Source organism: Drosophila yakuba, chromosome 3R (genome assembly GCF_016746365.2).
Source record: "Drosophila yakuba strain Tai18E2 chromosome 3R, Prin_Dyak_Tai18E2_2.1, whole genome shotgun sequence".
Taxonomy (NCBI): domain Eukaryota; kingdom Metazoa; phylum Arthropoda; class Insecta; order Diptera; family Drosophilidae; genus Drosophila; species Drosophila yakuba.
Window position 1 is genome coordinate 3,271,531 of NC_052530.2, and position 20,370 is coordinate 3,291,900.

The 20,370-nt window shown below is 41.9% G+C and overlaps 1 protein-coding gene and 1 long non-coding RNA gene across 2 annotated transcripts; one reads left to right on the plus strand and one right to left on the minus strand.

Annotated features, from left to right (window-relative positions):
* Positions 1 to 113: 113 nt before the first annotated feature.
* Positions 114 to 20,167, minus strand: LOC6535357 (mpv17-like protein). Its single transcript, XM_002095972.4, has 4 exons — positions 20,054 to 20,167; positions 2,355 to 2,557; positions 2,067 to 2,274; positions 114 to 467 (listed from the first exon to the last, which is right to left on the minus strand). Exons 2-4 carry the CDS (start codon positions 2,504 to 2,506, stop codon positions 246 to 248), a joined length of 582 nt encoding a protein of 193 aa, XP_002096008.2. The 5' UTR covers positions 2,507 to 2,557; positions 20,054 to 20,167; the 3' UTR covers positions 114 to 245.
* LOC120321744 lies at positions 12,368 to 14,746 on the plus strand. The gene is made up of 2 exons (XR_005561457.2): positions 12,368 to 12,750; positions 12,822 to 14,746. It is a non-coding gene; the product is annotated as an uncharacterized LOC120321744 (long non-coding RNA).
* Positions 20,168 to 20,370: the final 203 nt, after the last annotated feature.

The window sequence follows — 20,370 nt, forward strand, 5'->3', positions numbered from 1 at the left end:
GATTACAATTAATATTTCAAAATTTTGAATGTGAAATAATTGATTCGCTTGTTTTGCGAGATCTCTCTAACTCCTAAGAGTCCTCCACCAGGTTTTACTTCTAAACGCCTAAATTCAATTCAGTTCTGGGAAGAACACCAACTACGAATTTATGAAAACTTTAATTTCAAAGAAAAATAATTAAAAGTAACTAATAAAACTAAAGAAATGACATGTCATTAACTCGGTGCGGGTCCGACCCAGAATCACATCTCCAGGAAGTGGATGTCCAGGGCGTGGTGGTCCACATCCACGGGAGGATGCAGCTGCAGGAACTTGACGTAGGCCAGGAAGGTGGTCCAGCACATGCTGAAGAAAGAGGTAAACACGACCTGGTTTCTTGCCGGCACGAAAGCGAAGTTCACCGTCTGTACGCAGGGCCAATAAATAACGCCCACCTTGTAGGCGTCCAGGAATTTATCGGCGACCTGGAAACAGAGGAGACATCGGGGTGAGTGAGTGAAGTGACATAATGCCCCCGGCAGCGGTCGGAAAATGGAAAATGCCAGCGCGGAATATTGTAATTAAGTGCCGCCGGCTAGGAGACGTTTAAAATTTTATTTATGGCTCAATCCCCCTTCACTTTTGGGAGGCGCTACGCTGGGGCGAGGTATTCCGTTAATGTTGTTCATTTAAAGGCAACGCCCGGCTCGAAATATTATAATCCAGGCTCAAATTGTATTTAAGTTTGCACACGATATCGAATCTAACAAATACCTCTTTTGGCATATTTTTCACTGGCATGGAAAGTGTGAAAAAGCTTTCCCAATGGTTTTAGTTTTTGTTTTCAGTTGTTTTACTTTAAATAAACTAATTTAATTTATCTATCCTTCTACATAACAGTCATCAAAGTTGCATATCCAATTATTTATTTCTTTAAGGCGTGAATAAATGATAAATATGAAAGAACTTCGAAATGGATGGAAGCAAAGTTTTCTTTTTCTAGCTAACAGAAACTTAAAGTACTTTTAAGAGATGTAGAATTTGAAGTTTTGGTACTAACTAATGATTGCGTTTTCAAAGACGATCAATGGCTATATTAAGAACTGTTTTTGGATCTACAGGAAGTCGAATCATACTTCATTCCTAACACATAGTTGGTCTCAAACCGATCTTGTCACTGGTTCTGCTTTTCACTCGCTCCCAATTTGAAACTATTTGGCTGAGGGTCGGGATACTAACGACTTTATCGGCCATGCACACAACTCTTTTACGGCCTAAGCCTGAAATCTATGGCGTATCTCAACCAAATCGCTCAGAATATTCGAGCCATATATCTTTGAAGAACGCATGCAAAACAAATGAGACAACGCACTCCTGACACAAATATACGGTAAAACATTTACATTTATCAAGATAAATGGTTTCTAATGATATGGAAGTTTGCCATCGAACCGAGCTTGGCCCTGGAGCACAGTATCCGAAAGTATCTTGCAGTATGGCCGCAGAGCCAACAAATCAATGTTGACAGCTCAAAACGGAGGACCAGACGCAAAAATTGGGAACGGATGGAGGTGAGCGACAGACAGGTGATATTTATGCATGCTTACATTGCAGCCTCTGTCTCCGCCACAGATGCAGATTCATAGGTACAGATACAAAGGTGGGGAAACTGGCCCGGCGACTGTCTGAATGTGTCGTGAGAAAATGGATTCCAAATCAAAAACAACGGACCGAGACCCGAGAGATTTCCAAATAAATAGCAATGCATACAGGGCACACATGTCGTACTAAGCACAACTGGGAGATGAAAGTTATTTACATGGCTGCCGCATGACCAAATAACAGTCAATATCTAGTCTATATTTAAAAGTAAAGTTAAAGGAAATCGTTAAAAGTTGATAAAGGATTTGGGGTAGCTTTGCCAATATATCACTACTAGTGTGATTGGGCATGAAAATGAGAGTATAAAAAAGTTATAGTTCCGCTTTTTAGATCTCGCTAGCCTTTCAAAATAAAGATCTTTGAAATGAAAGACAGGAATTCGTTGGGCCTAGGACTGGGATGGGAATGGGAAGCCACTGTACCTCCCGCTTGGCCTCCGCGTGCGAGTTGCCCTCCATCAAGGTCATGAAGAAGAGAAACGAGCTGATGGCCATCGGATCGTAAGCGGTCTGCTCGGTGATCGCCTTGCAAAGCGATGACTTGATGTCGGTGCGCGGCCACATAACGCCCGCCAGTCTGATCCACACATATATGGTCGGCCCCATGAAAAAGAAGCCGAATAGACTGAACCTGTAATGGAATTAGCCAAACCATATCGCGGCCAATTAGCATTCGAATCGGGCCAAGATGCGCGGCACATCGGTCATCACCTGAGACACTTCATCCAGTCGTACGTTTGGAATGTCTTCTTCTCGATCATGGTCTGTTCGATGAGGGAGCCGCAGGGCCAGAGGGTGCCATACGAAATCATACCGCGGAGGACTTTGTATTTGCTTGTAATATTTACGAAGTTACGGAACATTTTCGACGCTCTCGTGTGATAATCTTCCCGAAAGCCAGTGCTATAAACACGCTGAAAGAGAAATGGTTTTAGATCAATACGGTGTGCTCTGCATGGCTGAGAAAAGAGAACTTGGGTAAGTTTTCCTTATTCGAACTACAAAGTTATCGAATAGTGATTATCTTTGGCAAACTTTTCAAACTCCAACTCATTATTCGACCCTCGACAGAGCTACGTCCTCTTGCAAATTCAAGAATTCAAGCTCAAGACAATTGCAAATAATTGTCAGCCATGCACAGCTGGCACTTTTGGACGATCCTCTGAACTGATGGATGGCTGGATGAGTAAAAGGTGGGTTGGTCGGGAAATGGAGAGGGGGTGGTGACCGCCGCCAGTAACACATGTCAAGTATTATTATCGAGCAACTACAAACGAAATACAAACATACATTTAATTGCCAAGAATGTTTCTACCCAAACAAATGTCGAAATAATGCCGGCCACGGCCGAAGATTTATCATATTCACTCGACTGTCATAAAAAGCAATTAGGCCCAGGCGCAAGATACACGACCGGCAGTCCCGAAATGTAATGAAAAATAACACAATACACCGAAGGGGCAGAGAAAGAAAAAAGAAACGATGTGTGATTTGATGTTGTGTCTGGTTTTCGGTTTCGCTTAATGAGTTTGCCGCACAAAAAGTCGCTCGAGGAAAGCGATTAAAGATCCACTTCCAGCGCGGTACGTCGGGGTTGCTTGCTTTTGTAGCTGATGGCCTTGCACCCGAAAAAATAATTTCATTCTATGCTATCATAAAAAAGTGCAGGGGAGTGGTCCAGTGCCTCCAGATACCTGCTTTTACAACACGTTTTGGATATTGAGCACAACTTCTCAGTTAATTCATGTCAAAGAGTTTTCACAGCTGCTATTGGTTTCCTCCCTTTTGATGATGACTATTTTGAACGACAGAATTATATATTACAACTGAAACTACTATTGACAAAGTATAATTCAATTCTTGACCACATATTATCGAGACCTAATTGCTTCGAAAATAACTCATTTTCATCTTCTTTTAATGATAATTGAAAGCACCATTTCGTTCCATTAATATCACATCATTTATTATTTGGTCGACTTTTAAGATGTTCTAAACGAAAAGTTTGGCTAAATTTGTAATAATCATGAGGGAATAAAAAATATAAAAGGTAAGTGAAATAATTTCTTTGAGTGCAACTTAGCCCTTGTAATTAGTATGCCCGCACACACGCCATGCCCTCTAAATTTGAAACGGAAGCGGAGATCCCGGCGAACAGTTGGCCCGTTTGGACGGAGAAAGGCAGGTTCAGTTTGAAGGCACTCGTCAACAGAAACTAAAGGAGGAGAGGGGCGATACAATCCACGTTCCGATCAAAAAACAAGCGACCTGCCGATTCGGGTTAGTGTGAAAAGTCCGCCCATGGCAACTGGCCTTGTTGTTGCCGTCTGTTGCATATTTTCACAAGTAATTAACATGTACCCGACCGACGTTGTCCTTGTCCGTAGCCAGGGATCCGGTGAGCCTTTCCAGCCTTTTCCAGCGGGGTAACAAAGCGCTGCCTTCATTTAACTTTTTAGCGAGTGCAGCCTGCTGAAGATGCACTCTGCCAGTGAAGAAACACGTGGGGCAGGTAGAGCAGGTAGAACTGAAGTGCCATCACTAATTAAGGCACGGCATTGAAGGTTTCATTTCGGATGGTTTTTATCTGGAGCTACCGGTATTAGTATTATATATACATAGGTTATTATTGACCAGACGCCACCTCAGCATTGGATCCCATATCACAATTACAATCACAATTTTAAGCTTTCAGCTCTGAGAATAAAACGGGTGCACTGGTGTGTAGCAAATGAAAGCAACGATTATTAAAGGACCATTTAATAGAAAATTCCTAAAACCAGAGAACCTTTCTATTTCCATAATAATAGTTTTTTTAAACTTAGAATACGTTTATAGTTTTAAATTCGTTTTGGCTTACATTAAGATCATTACATTTCGATCGCTTTTCATTGTTTTTTTAAGGTTTTCGATAACCGAAAAAGTTCTGGGCTTAAGTACACAATATAGTTCTCCCATTCTTAATGGGTGATGTGCCCGGTTTCATAAATGTACATAGTTCATGGGCGAAAAAGGTAATTGCTGCTGATGATGCTGCCAACATTTGGCCCATTTAGTTCGAAGTTCAATTCTGCAATGTTTCCCCGGGCGAGTGTGCACCAAAATCCACACAATTACAAGTCTCGCAACATAAATTCAGGCGCAAAATGTTTATTTACGCTAAGGCCCGTAGGAGGGAAATCGGATAAAAGAGGCAAACTCGCCGGCGGTTTTTTGCGCAACATTTGCATTTGGACGCCGCTTTACACATGATGTGAGGAGCCCCGGCAACTTGGCTTATCAGCCCTGAAAAATCAAACGGCCCAGCAGTCGGAGAAGATAGTGTAGTTGGACGTCCGATGCATCAGCATCTTGCAACATTTTGTTTTAATTTCGCACTCTTTTGAAAAGTGGCAGCCGCCACTCGGACGGCTTTAAAAGTTGGCCAATTTAAGTGCTCCGGAGCCACATATGTATTTCCAAAACAGGGAATAAAGCCAGTCGCTGGTCGATTTCACATAGGGAATGTCAACCCATCGTTTCCCTCCCCCTTTTGCTGCAACGCCACTTTCAAATATTGTAATACTGTAACTACGCTCTCAGGTAAAAAGAAATCACAAATCCCTGTCTAAGTAAAATCGGAATCTTTATGAAACGACTAGTCAATACTTAACTTCATTTCTTCCCGTTCCAACTTATTTAATTTAATTTAAAACCCTTTTTTAAATATATAACATTTATATTATATATTAATTATGAATTTGGAATTGTCGCGCAGTTTTGCTTTTCTATTTATACCCGTTACTCGTAGAGTAAAAGGGTATACTAGATTCGTTGAAAAGTATGTAACAGGCAGAAGGAAGCGTTTCCGACCATATAAAGTATATATATTCTTGATCAGGATCAATAGCCGAGTCGATTTGGCCATGTCCGTCTGTCCGTCCGTCTGTCCGTCTGTCCGTCTGTCTGTCCGTATGAACGTCGAGATCTCAGGAACTACAAAAGCTAGAAAGTTGAGACTAAGCACACAGACTCCAGAGACATAGACGCAGCGCAAGTTTGTCGATTCATGTTGCCACGCCCACTCTAACGCCCACAAACCGCCCAAAACTGCGACGCCCACACTTTTGAAAAATGTTTTGATATTTTTTCATTTTTGTATTGGTATGGTAAATTTCTATCGATTTGCAAAAAAAAGTTTTTGCCACGCCCACTCTAACGCCCACAAACCGCCCAAAACTGCCACGCCCACACTTTTGAAAAATGTTTTAATATTTTTTCATTTTTGTATTGGTCTTGAAAATTTCTATCGACTTGCAAAAAATCTTTTTGCCACGCCCACTCTTACGCCCACAAACCGCCCAAAGCTGCCACGCCCACACTTTTGAAAAATGTTTTGATATTTTTTCATTTTTGTATTAGTCTTGTAAATTTCTATCGTTTTGCCAAAAAACTTTTTGCCACGCCCAATCTAACGCCCACAAAACGCCAAAAACCGTCAGTGTTGAAGACTCTCCTTCGCACTTTTACTAGCTGAGTAACGGGTATCAGATAGTCGGGGAACTCGAGTATAGCGTTCTCTCTTGTTTTGAACTGAATTCATGTTTGAGTCCCATACCCCTTGCATCAAAATACTTCACACTCGGCTGTTTTTTCAGTTTATTAATATCAAGGGGCTACATCAAAGGGCATTGCCCAAGAAAAGAAGCCATTTGTTTCTGTATCCCAGTCCCTGCCTATACGTATCTGTATCTGTAGTGTATCAATGGCCGTATCGGAAGGTGCAATTTCTGATTGCGTTCGCTCTGACAAGCAGGCGGACAGAGGGGCGCTTTATTTGATTTCAAGTTATGTAGTTTTCAGTGAGTTCCTCTGGCACTCCCTTCACCTTTTTTGGTTTGTGTATGTTGAACTTTGGCTGACTAATTTTCAAGGGAGTGGAGTGGGGCAGTGTTTCGAACACATCGGAACACGTGTATTTGTTACCGCCTGATGCGGGCTTTTTATACCCGTTACTCGTAGAGTAAAAGGGTATACTAGATTCGTTGAAAAGTATGTAACAGGCAGAAGGAAGCGTTTCCGACCATATAAAGTATATATATTCTTGATCAGGATCAATAGCGGAGTCGATTTGGCCATGTCCGTCTGTCCGTCCGTCTGTCCGTCTGTCCGTCCGTCCGTCTGTCCGTCTGTCCGTCTGTCTGTCCGTATGAACGTCGAGATCTCAGGAACTACAAAAGCTAGAAAGTTGAGATTAGGCATACAGACTCCAGAGACATAGACGCAGCGCAAGTTTGTCGATTCATGTTGCCACGCCCACTCTAACGCCCACAAACCGCCCAAAACTGCGACGCCCACATTTTTGAAAAATGTTTTGAAATTTTTTCATTTTTGTATTAGTCTTGTAATTTTCTTTCTATTTACCAAAAAACTTTTTGCCACGCCCACTCTAACGCCCACAAACCGCCCAAAACTGCCACGTCCACACTTTTGAAAAATGTTTTGAAATTTTTTCATTTTTGTATTAGTCTTGTAATTTTCTATCGATTTACCAAAAAACTTTTTGCCACGCCCCCTCTAACGCCCTAAAACCGCCCAAAGCTGATACGCCCACACTTTTGAAAAATGTTTTGATATTTTTTCATTTTTATATTGGTCTTGTAAATTTCTATCGATATGCCAAAAAACTTTTTGCCACGCCCACTCTAACGCCCACAAACCGCCCAAAGCTGCTACGCCCACACTTTTGAAAAATGTTTTGATATTTTTTCATTTTTGTTTTAGTCTTGTAAATTTCTATCTATTCGCCAAAAAACTTTTGGCCACGCCCACTCTAACGCCCACAAACCGCCAAAAACTGTCCTTCGCACTTACACTAGCTGAGTAACGGGTATCAGATAGTCGGGAAACTCGACTATAGCGTTCTCTCTTGTTTGTTCTCGGCGCCCTGCACCGTGATTTGATTTATTTGTACACAGTTTTATGATACACTTCTGCAACTGAAGGCTGAAGGATCGTCAAGGGCAAGAGCAGAAGCAGCAAATGCAATATTTTCAATCTTGCAGATTTTCGGAGCGGAAAGGCTGGAAAATGCTTGTTCGTCATGTGATTGGAAAGTCAAATATAATAGCTTGTAGTTGCATTCCTTACAAAAAGTATAGATAATTATGGGATAAAGATATTTCAACTTAAGTTTGATTTGGCGCTTTTTAAGTTTGTGCCTTATGTTAAAGCTTCAAAGTAATAGTGCAGTAATTTATAACTTTAGTTTGTATCAGGCTGGTGATTACGCTTCATGTGCCTGATAATTACAAAAGTTACTGAAGGCGATAATAGGAGGCAGTTCCAAGCTGCTTTGTTATTATTTTGTAAAAGGTTCTGCGCCGGACAACTTCCTCTCGATCGAACGTTTTTCAAGCGATTCAAAAACTCCCGTAATTACGCCTCATTTGAGTTGGGCGCCATAAGCCTGACCGACCCCAATTCCAGTCCCGACTCGGATCGGATCCCAGACCCAATTCCAACCGACTCCAAACCCAATCCAGTGCAGTCATTGAGGAAGCCCTCCTCCCGTCCAATGCTTATCTAACGTTGCTCATCGGCAGTTCCTCGGGGGCTGAACTCTGGCCATTATCAATTCATGTCCCGTCATAATTAATAAGGCTCGGGTGGAAATTGGAGGGGAAACCAACACGCAAGACGGCAATCAGTTGGCATTGTGTTTGGTCTTCGGATATGGGATACGGAATATGGAAGTGCAATATGGGATACGGGACCTCAGCCTGATGTCTGAAGTCTGGGTGCGACCTTATCGCGCAACAGCTGCCGTTCCTCCAATAAAGCAGCTATTCCCCTCCGAAGCCGGTTACTTTGGCGATGTTTGCTCAAGCGCTCCTGGCCAATTACAGCTTCCTGTTGTGCGAACTTCCTTCGTTCCCCATTTCCCATTCCTTTTTTGTACACTTAGATAAGCATGCAAGAAGTATGCGAGAAGTGTGCTGCCTTCTAAAATAATCTCTTATTTGTTCCGTGTTGGACTTTCATATTCCGGCAAAGTGGCGCTTTTTATCCACCTACGCGACCCCTTCCCTTTGGCAAGAATGATAACATAACGCACGCTCATTTTGGAGTATCTAAATGTCCGATAGCTGAAATAATAGAATGGAAATGGGTGCGCATCTCTTTCTTTCGGGTTTTAGCCATCCCTGGGGGCCCAACGGTAACTTAAGTCTCAGAATAAACAACGCCCGCAAACAATTTATGAAATCATTTTCGCATTAAAAACGCAAGGTCGGGCAAATAAAAGCTGAAACACATAAAATACAATACCGGACAGCGGCACACATGCGGCCGAGGAGCGAACACAATTGCCATTGGCAGATTTCTTTTCTGATTTTCTTTTTTCGTGTACTGTATTGTTTTTCTTTGGGCAGCAGGAGGGTGAATTTTGAGCCCACCAGAGCGTGCCGTGCAACAAGAGAATCCAATTCCGTAGAATTTGATTGTCAACTGAAATGACGAGGAAGCCCATGAAAGTGATTCAGGACCATCAGTGTTGCGAGTTTGGCTCTTTTTTAAGGTATCTTCAGACATACAGCATAGACGATTAAAGGGGTCGAGGCGAGAAGGGAAAAGTTCTAAATTTTTGGATATGAAGAAGTCTTTCAGAATATCTAGCATTAGGCAACAAAACTGAGAAGCAAAGATTCTATTCAGGATATCCTTTTGAGCCCCTCCATTTCGAATCCCTATTTCTCGCTTTGTTTTCATGCCGACATGTGCACTGTGTATACAAAGGAGACAGGCGGTCAGAAAGGGCGACAGATTGCCATTAAGAGACAGAGGCCATTGAAATTAGAGGCAGCGCATCCGAGTTCAGCGGATTCATAAATACTTGTATTGCCATCCGACGCACAAGTGTCAATTGCAGCTGACACGACAACGGCTCTGGGTTATTAGTTGGTCATCAAACGTGCATGACACTTTAGTGGGCTTCCGCTCTTGCTTCTCCCTCTATATGTGCCCCCTGTCTCTTTCCTCCCCAGCTACGCATCTCTTTCTAGGCAGTTCGCCCAGCAGTTGTGCCAAATTGACGTTTAGCCACAAATTGTTCTCAGCCACCAGGGAGCAAAGTGAATTGAATACGGGTGGGCAGAATGTGCAACCGTAGTTTCGAAAAAATATTGAAAAATGTAATGCTATGAAATCTAAAAGAAAGAACGAAGTATTTTAGTGCTCAGGTAGTGAGATTCGGTTCACCGACAGCGTGTTATATATACATATATGTATGCATACGTATATGTTTGCCCCTATAATTTTGTACCAAACAAGAGAGAACGCTATAGTCGAGTTCCCCGACTATCTGATACCCGTTACTCAGCTAGTGGAAGGGAGGAGAGTCTTAAACACATTTTTTGGCGGTTTGTAGGCGTTATAGTGGGCGTGGCAGAAAGTTTTTTGGCAAATCGATAGAAATTTACAAGACTAATACAAAAATGAAAAAATATCAAAACATTTTTCAAAAGTGTGGGCGTGGCAGCTTTGGGCGGTTTGTGGGCGTTAGAGTGGGCGTGGCAAAAAGTTTTTTAACAAATCGATAGAAATTTAGAAGACCAATACAAAAATGAAAAAATATTAAAACATTTTTCAAAAGTGTGGGCGTGGCAGTTTTAGCCGGTTTGTGGGCGTTAGAGTGGGCGTGGCAACATGAATCGACAAACTTGCGCTGCTTCTATGTTTCTGGAGTCTGTATGCTTAATCTCACCTTTCTAGCTTTTGCAGTTCCTGAGATCTCGACGTTCATACGGACGGACAGACGGACATGGCCAAATCGACTCGGCTATTGATCCTGATCAAGAATATATATACGTAATATGGTCGGAAACGCTTCCTTCTGCTTGTTACATACTTTTCAACGAATCTAGTATACCCTTTTACTCTACGAGTAACGGGTATAAAAACAAAACAGATCAGAAACACTACGGTTTTTTATTAAAGGGTTTTCTTTTTTTTTTTAGAACAGGCTGTACCTCTTAGTATTGGAAGTTCGTGGTAGGTATGTAGATAGCTAAATGAGTTATGTGACCGCTGTCTTTGTGATAAGAAATATATGTATATACCTTGAATAATGTGGTCCGTTAAGATCTGTGTCAAGTTCATTTAATGTTGCAAGTCCCGGAGGCTTTTCAACAGATTGCTTAAACAGTTTCAATTACTCTCCATTCCCATTCCCCGATCCATTCAGGTTCAGGGCGCCCACTTATGTAGCTATCCTTCACAGGCAAATCACCCCGCAACTCCGAGGAACCGAAGAACCACCATGAATTCACGGCAATCTGGTAACCGGCACCATCGGATGGGTGGGAGACCGTGGGGTTTCGTTGAACCCAGTAAAACAGTAAAAACGCTGTGCCCATATTTAGCGACTGGTTCACTGCACTTGGTCTGTGTGTGTGTGTGTGTTTGCGTTTGTGTTCGCCTAGAAAGAATGAAAATAAATAAATGCCGGCACAACTGTCAATTATGGTCGTGGTTCTCGTGGGATCGACTCCGGCTGAGGTCATACATACACGACCAACGGCAACAATAGATGCGAGTATGTAGATATTTTATATAAACAGCAGCAGTTCAATTTGTTGATTCGCCACCCGCTTGGCGGCCGCTTGACTTTCGATTGATGGCAACGTAGGACGCGGACAGGGACAGGGACACAGACCCGAATCGGACACCCATTGAAAGAGCCATGTGCTGCACCCAACTAAGTCCATACACTTGGAGAAAGTGATGAACCGATTCGAGCCGTAACTCTCATGGAGGTTATCTTAATCATTGAAATATTAAAAGAGGATAGCGTGAAACCCAGCGATTTTTGCATGGGGCGATATCGAAAAAACCCTTTGGATACTAATGTATGTTCTGATCCGATACCTGGGTATAGGATCAAAATCACTTCTTGAGGAATTTTTTAATCATTTGAAAACAAAACAACAATTAAATTGGCGATGTGTACACTAATAGTTAGTGGACACTTTTAAGAAGCCTCAAAAAAGGCAGAATGAGACTATTTGTTCTCTATTGTCATACTACATGGTATTATGTTACAAGACTAGTTATACCCGTTACTCGTAGAGTAAAAGGGTATACTAGATTCGTTGAAAAGTATGTAACAGGCAGAAGGAAGCGTTTCCGACCATATAAAGTATATATATTCTTGATCAGGATCAATAGCCGAGTCGATTTGGCCATGTCCGTCTGTCCGTCCGTCTGTCCGTCTGTCCGTCCGTCCGTCTGTCCGTCTGTCCGTCTGTCTGTCCGTATGAACGTCGAGATCTCAGGAACTACAAAAGCTAGAAAGTTGAGATTAAGTATACAGACTCCAGGGACATAGACGCAGCGCAAGTTTGTCGAATCATGCTGCCACGCCCACTCTAACGCCCACAAACCGCCCAAAACTGCGACGCCCACACTTTTGAAAAATGTTTTAATATTTTTTCATTTTTGTATTGGTCTTGAAAATTTCTAACGATTTGCAAAAAAACTTTTTGCCACGCCCACTCTAACGTCCACAAACCGCCCAAAACTGCCACGCCCACACTTTTGAAAAATGTTTTGATATTTTTTCATTTTTGTATTAGTCTTGTAAATTTCTATCTATTTGTCAAAAAACTTTTGGCCACGCCCACTCTAACGCCCACAAACCGCCAAAAACTGTCCTTCGCACTTACACTAGCTGAGTAACGGGTATCAGATAGTCGGGGAACTCGACTACAGCGTTCTCTCTTGTTTTTTTTGACTTCTTAGTTTTCGGGAGTGTATGTAGATACGAAAATGTGGAATGCAATGGCGAAGTCATTTGTCACGCGCCGGGAACAACAACAACCACGGGCGGTTCATTGACGAGCGAACAATGAACCGGGCGGGCAAACAAACCGCCCCTCCGCCCGAGCAAGTCCCTTAACCGCCGCCGGATCCCCTGGCACCTTTTCAGGGCATCGAGAAATAAAAACCATCGAACCGCACAGATATAAAAACCGAGAACTAAATCAACAATTACCAGATAAGCGAACGGCCGGCGGCGAGCCCAATTCACCACGAGTATCAGAAGTTCGAACACATCTGCGATTTAAATGTCAGGCTCAACACACTTCCGCATTTATTTACAATGTCCCATGAAGTGCAGTGTTCTATGCCTCATTTCAGATCGTCACCAAACTAGCGCGGCTCTTGAAATTAGTGGAACAAATGGAAGAGCAACGGGTGCAGCCAGTTTTGAGCACCGAGGCTCGACACGAAAGACCCTGCACCCAGAAAATCCCAACCAGGAACGTACTGCGTTTATTTGAGAGGGGTTTTAGAAATTTGGTGTTTAAGAATCTAATAAGTGAAAACATAAGTAAAAACGTCAAATAAAATAAGGTTGCGGTACCGATGTACGAAATACTGATTTTTCGCATAATGCTAGATATTCTCCCCGCCCAAATGGCTCCTTTACTAAGTTGCAACCTATGATTAAAATTAGTCTGCACACTGCAAGGGCATACAAATACATACCAACATATCAAAGGTTTATTTACACAAGAGAATAGTTAACAATTATTAGAACCGGATGCATATGAATAATGTTAAACTATATTGGGCTAAAGTGTAATATTAAACAATAGTTATTTCTTTTTATCAGCTTATATAAGAGTTTGTTTTAAGATCAGCTTCAGTTTCCCCTTTTCAAATACATATTCGTACGCCCCTGATCCCAACGAAACAAGGGCCATGCAGCTTGTAATTTCATGCACTTAAACTCGCTTTTTGTTCCTCCCTCCCAGATATTTTTTCCTTCGTTTTGTTAATTCGGTTGTTTGTCCGATTTTCTTTTTTTCATTTGGGGTAATGGTTTTTTCAGCTACGAGTCGTTTTCGGTACGTCATCGTTTCCTTGTTTCGTTTTGATATCTCGCTGGAAAAAACCTCGGGCTTATATTTATATTTTTGAACCCCTGTGCAATTTGAGGTGTAGTGATTACCAGGGAACTGGGCAAAGGGGTGTGATTGGCCGACTGCGTGCCGTTTTCGTAATTACATTGATGGTGCGCAGGGTTGCCCTTGTCGGCTGGGTCTCAAAAATTACAAGTATGATCATTTGGTGCATTTACTGGCGCAGTTACCCTATTCCCGAAACCAGTTTTCCTGTTTTAGTTACTGGACTGCGTTTAGAATTTAGGCGCGGCTATAATATACATAGCCAAGTATAGTCATTAAAAGCTTTTGAAGCGACATCGGGGTATAACTTCTTATGGGGCAGCGGTGTCCGTAAAATATACTACAGACAAGTTGGCATAGATAACTAATTCTCCAAAATTCTTAACTCGCTTTTTGCAGATCCACTGTGATGTCTTCCCGTGCGCACATTTTTCCCGTCCGTCCACATTTTCCGCTACACTGATACTCGTATATCTGTTTGAGGTGACCCATTTTGCTTGCACAGTGCCTGCTATTTAGCATTCACCATTGGCCATTCAGCATTGTGCCAGCGTAACCTTATTTCGAAGGCAAATACTAAAGAATTACATTAAACACACAGAGGCATGCCGAAATGGAAACGAAAAATCAAAGGAAAGAAAATTAACATGAAGGGAATCTGAAAAAGGGGCAGACGGAAACGGACTAACGAACGGCCGGTAAAAATGCCGGGGGCGGTGGGAAATTTTGGCAAAGAGTCAGGCACGTGTTTATAGCGCAGAAATTTGTAAACTTTAGTGTTTCCTCAGAGACCCAAAGAGACAGCTGGACGACATGGTCGTGACAGACCCAGACCGGAAAATGAACAGACGGACTGACAAACGGACGGACGGAACGGCGGACGGTCGACGTAATGATGAGGCAATTTCTTCTGGGCACGACTTGCAACTGCATTTTGTAGTCAGCAGTTTCTTGTCCTGCTTCGCCGAGCCATCTCAACATCAAGCTTACCTTCTGAATTAACCCCGAGCTGGATTGGGACAGCTGATTGGGAGTGTTTTTCTACCGGAGATGCTCCAACCCACTTAAGCTGCAAGAATACCAATTTTTTCCTGTCCTTTTTTGGCCAATAAATCTTGTGGCACATTGTGTACCCTCTTTTCCTTTCTTTAAGATTCTTTTGTTTGCCCTCAGTTCCGAGTCGTTGGTTCACATATGCAACTAAAAAAAAAACAAGCGTTCTCTCTCTCTCTCTATAGTCGAGTTCCCGACTATCTGATACCCGTTACTCAGCAAGTGGTAGTGCGAACGAGAAGTTTCAACTTTCTTTTTGACATGTCGATAGAAATGGGAACCAATAAAAATTTAAAATGTTTTAAAGAGTTTGTGTATGACATTTTTTGGCCAGTTGTGAGCGTTAAAGTGGGCGTGGCAACATTCTTGCGCTGCGTCTATGTCTCTGGAATCTGCATGCTTAATCTCTCTAATTCTTTTTTCACTTATATATTTCCTTATTTCTCTCACAAGCCGTCTAAAACTGCCTCGCCCATTCTGAAACCCTCAAACAACACAATACTGTTAACTTCCATTACTTTTTTCCTTCTTCCAGTGATATTTCAGAAAATGTTGATGCTGAATAACGGGAATCTGATAGTCGGGGAAATCGACTATATCGTATTGTTTTCTTTTTTTAGTTTCCAAATTCTAAATCGCAAGTATGTAATATGAAAATGTATTTGTATTGATAACCTAATTAGTTATTAATAATTAATTGTAATTTAGCATAAATTAAAAGCAGAACTTTCCGTGTCAATTACCTTATATAACATTACCAGCCTAGTAATAACCTATTTCCATATTTTAGGAAAAGAGTTAAAGTGAGCCATGGGAAAAAAGAGTTTAGTGCGGGGTGACCCCTTTTTCTTTCCGTGCACTTAGCGAACCCCCATGTGAAGTGTAGATTCATTCAATTTATTACTTGGCATATTTTTTGCCGCTGCTTTATTTTTGCTGCTGCCTGAAATAAATAACGCCTGGAGCTGTGCAAGCGGTTCGATAAATATAAATCAACGCGTGACGGTGTCGTCAGAGGGAAGTTGAGAGGGAAGGTTGGAGCTTTGGCTGTGAAAGGGGAAAGGGAATGGGAAGTGGGTGACCTGTCCGCTGACTTTTCCTTTGTGACTTTAATGAAAGTAATTTATTAAGTAATTTCTAAGCTTTTAGTCGTGACGCTGGCTGTTGAGAGTTTAATTAATTGGCTTTCATATTAAACGACACGACCAGGCCTCAATGAATTATGTATAAGAAGGTAAGTAGCAATCGATATTGTGATTCCGTAGCCTCGGTCGCCAAAATCCTTATTGCCCTGCCCTTTATGGTCGGTACACGGAAACACCGCGAAATGTATCTAATGGATTAATAAACATTCCGCACTGATGAATTCCGACTACTAGTTGAGCCTCCAATATTCTATATATATGATTCGGGAAATGGCTTTATTAATTTAGTAATATGGTCACATATTACACTTGACACAAGCAATACATAAGAAATGAATAAATCGGACCCAAAGCTATTATTTATAAATGCCTAAAGTCAGCATACTTCTATCCTCTGTGGGTTAGATACATTTGTAACTTCAAGAGCAACGACTGCAACCGCATCCAAAACTACCAACAAATGGCCATCTGAGCGCGGCGGATGTGCGAGCACTAAACGTGCTTTCCGAATGGCCAAATGGCGAAATTGCCAAAACCCAGCAAACCCGGCAAGACGGGCAGACAATGAAAACTACAGTCAAGAAAATAGATGGGGACAAAAGCGCAGGCAGAAAAACTGCAACCGAAAATAAATAAAAATGTTTCAGAGAAAACTGTCAAGATTTGCATTTATCGTTGTTGGCGTCCTGGGCCAAGAAAATGCACATGCGATAAAAATGGTTGCGATGGCTTTGCTATTGCAACGTCTGGTTTTTGGCTTCTGGTATCTTGTAGTCGCTATTCGCAATTCGCAATTTGGTATCTGGTCTCTTGTGTCTTGTGCATACGGGTATCTGTATCTGCACTTGACCATAGATAGCTTAGTTGGCATTTGCTTAATTTGCATATTGCACGGGAGCGGCGTCTTAGCAGAAAAAATGTCTGAATTTGCAGTTTTATTGCACCTAAATCATTAATTGGCTCTGCAGATACGGACTGATTGGTCCGGGTCGCCTGCACTCATTATGCATTTGTTTCCTATTAATTTATTTAGTTGGGATTTTGCGGTTGCTCAATCCGCTCGGCATTTCTAGTTTCCCTCTTCTTTAAAGGCCCTATCACAGCTCAATAAGTTTAATGACGTGATTAATAGAAATGTTTAATTTTCCTTGGCTTTGGAACAAATATGGTCTTAATTTTGTGTTTGTGTTTCCGCCTGCTTTGTGTGGGATATTCCATCTGCTAAGTGAATTTCAATTTTATTTAGGTTGACGGACTTGATGTGGTCACAATAAATACAAGTCCAGCATTGACAACTCGCATTCAGCACACACAACTCAAATAAAATGGCAATTGTCTTTTATCGCAAAAGTTGATCTCTAATGTGGTTGTGGTTCAAAAAAATTTTTAACGAACACTAGGAAAAGCGTAGTTAATTAACTGAAATTTGTCAGCCATGCTCACTTTTGAGAAAAAGCCTGAAGTTAGGCATTCAGGAAGGTTGTGTAAAAGCTGATAACTTCCTTAATATATATATGAAAAATTATACAGACAGTAGCCCGCAGAAAGAGTTGTATGCCATTTGCGTTCAATTGTAATCGTGAATATCTGGCCAATTCAAATGCGCAGAAACCTCCTCCCGTCGCCACTCCGAAAACCCCTCAATTTATTCGGCTTACAATTGAATTTAAATGTAATTATCGTTTTACACTCTTGGCATAAATTGACGAAATCATGTTTGCGACACGTGATTGGCGACCCAAACAGAAAGGCATAGCCCCTGTGGGGTTAAGAGGAGCCGGAAAAGTGGGCACAGGATTGCACTCCGATTGCACACAGCGAGCACACGAAATCATTATGTCCATGAACTCACTAAGTTCAATTGCCAGATTCTTTAATGACTGCTGCATATCATTTAAAACCTAAAACATCATAGGTTTAAGGAAGTGGATGGTTGACTGTTTTAGTTTTTTAGTAAATTCAGAAATCTGAATGACGAATTATGCATAAGCAAAAAATGAAGGTACGAATAATAAAAGCGCAACGTGGCGTATGCGCGATATTTCACTGCCCTCACACTCTTGCATTTCAGCGACTTGTACTTAAAATCCAAAGTGCACCTTTGTTGTTGCGCATGAAAGCAACAACTTTGTGTAATATTTGTTTTATAATTCAGTAATGGTGGAATGCCTTTGACAGTTTGTCCTTTTTCTTCGTTAACCGGCTGTTTGGCCAATAAGACAAGCTGCAAAAAAGCCACACCGTCAATGAATGACGGTCTGCGTCAATTCTTTTTTTGTACGATTGTTTTTATACCCGTTACTCGTAGAGTAAAAGGGTATACTAGATTCGTTGAAAAGTATGTAACAGGCAGAAGGAAGTGTTTCCGACCATATAATGTATATATATTCTTAATCAGGATCAATAGCCGAGTCGATCTGGCCATGTCCGTCCGTCCGTCCGTCTGTCCGTCCGTCCGTCCGTCTGTCCGTCCGTATGAACGTCGAGATCTCAGAAACTATAAAAGCTAGAAAGTTAAGATTAAGTTAAGTTAAAAGCATGCAGATTCCAGAGACATAGACGCAGCGCTAGTTTATCGATTCATGTTGCCACGCCCGCTATAACGCCCACAAACCGAAAAAACCGCCACGCCCACACTTTTGGAAAATGTTTTGATATTTTTTTATAGTTTTATTAGTCTTGCAAATCGATTTGCCAAAAAAAAATTTTGCCACGCCCACTCTAACGCCCACAAACAGCAAAAAACTGCCACGCCCACACTTTTAAAAAATGTTTTGATATTTTTTCATTTTTGTATTGGTCTTGTAAATTTCTATCGATTCTCTAATCGGTCACTATCGATCACTCTAACGCCCACAAACCGCCAAAAACTGACCTTCGCACTTACACTAGCTGAGTAACGGGTATCAGATAGTCGGGAAACTCGACTATAGCGTTCTCTCTTCTTTTTTTTTTAATTTGCCATCACAAAATCAGCAAATTGCATTTCGATTGTGATTCGGGTTTGACGAATAGCCAGAAACGTCTGTCGCAAATCGAAACCGAGGAGGGGTCAATTATTTTGAGCGGCTCGATTGAATTTCTAATGACTCAAAGGGGTATTAAATGCGCATTAAGCAAAGACACATCGCCGCTTGCCCATGGGGCACACTCACTTATCGATGTTCAACTAACCACATTAGCCTAATGATTTCGCCGAGTTGCCCATTCCCACTCCCAGTCCCATTCCCAGTTCCATTCCCAGTGCGAGGCCAACTCGAAGTCCCCATCATCATCATCATTGTCAGCACTTAAATGCAGGCTTCATTTGGTTAATTGCATGCCAAATGTTGCCGTGATTAATGTGACAGGGATTGGGAATGGACGGGAAGACTGGCACAAAAGCTTGTACCTACGCACTGACTCCAAACACTCCAAAGACTCTCAGAAAGCAGCAAAAGATGAAAAAGGAAGGCAGGCAATCAGCATAAACCTGTTAATTATCAGTTGCCTTTTGCATGAACTCGGCTGGAAAACTAAAAAGACGTAGCTCGAAGCATGGAACTAAATTTATACCAAGATCTACTCTTTACACCGAAAATAAATGCGACAGCCTGCACGGAATATGTTAAATTTATATGAATTTCTCTACGAAGAGCTCTGGATTCCTAAAGTGTTTACTAACGTAAGGGGAATTGTTTAATTGCTTAAAAGGGCTTACTGCCATTGATTATTGGATATCTCAATGACCTAGGTATTAGCCACGGGCAGACCGCCAGCTACATATGCATCATTCATGACCGGTGTGCCCTGCATTTTATGTATACATACATACATATATATGTAGGTATGTACATATATATATAAATACATTCGCTTGTCGCAGTTTGCCTCGAGATTAGCGGAAGCGAGAATAGTCAGTGGACAATGTGGAGCAAGGCTTCTCTGCGGCGATGACGATATGACCCACTTGTGTGGAGCATGACAGTCGCAGATGCATGAAGGATAGGAGTAGGGAGTCTGTGAACCAGAAACCCATCGGTGGAGAGGGGTATCTAAAGCCTCAACTCGCTCTCGGCGAGCGAGAAGCAGGTGCTATTTATAGAAGGGCTAAATGGACAAAATACAAATTACTTCCGACGAATGGCAAATGTGAACTTTATGCACGCGTTTCAATATTTCACTGGCAACTAGCTGCCTGCAGTTGCAATTTGTACTCTCGAGGTTTGGGAGAGTGGAAAACTTGCTAGGGACTTATGCAAGCTGCCATCGTTTGTCATACCCTATGCTGTCCTCGGAAATTCTTCGCACTCCGATCCTGAGCAGAAATTTATTCGAAAATGCTCGCGACGATTCGCGATGCGTTTGCTTCAGCCAAGAAATAAAAACTAATTGCAAAGATTGCAAATAGCCAGATTTCAATGTCAATGGCGGCCAAAAGAGAGTAAATAGTGGCCGGTGGCCAGGCGGCGTCATCATCATTAGTGAGTGCCGAACGATTCTGCATTTGTGTATCTTCGTATCTTTGTATCTTTAGGTTTCTAGGCGGAATGCATCTCTGCGGTTGCCAATCAATAATTTGCCTGGTGAATGCCTCCG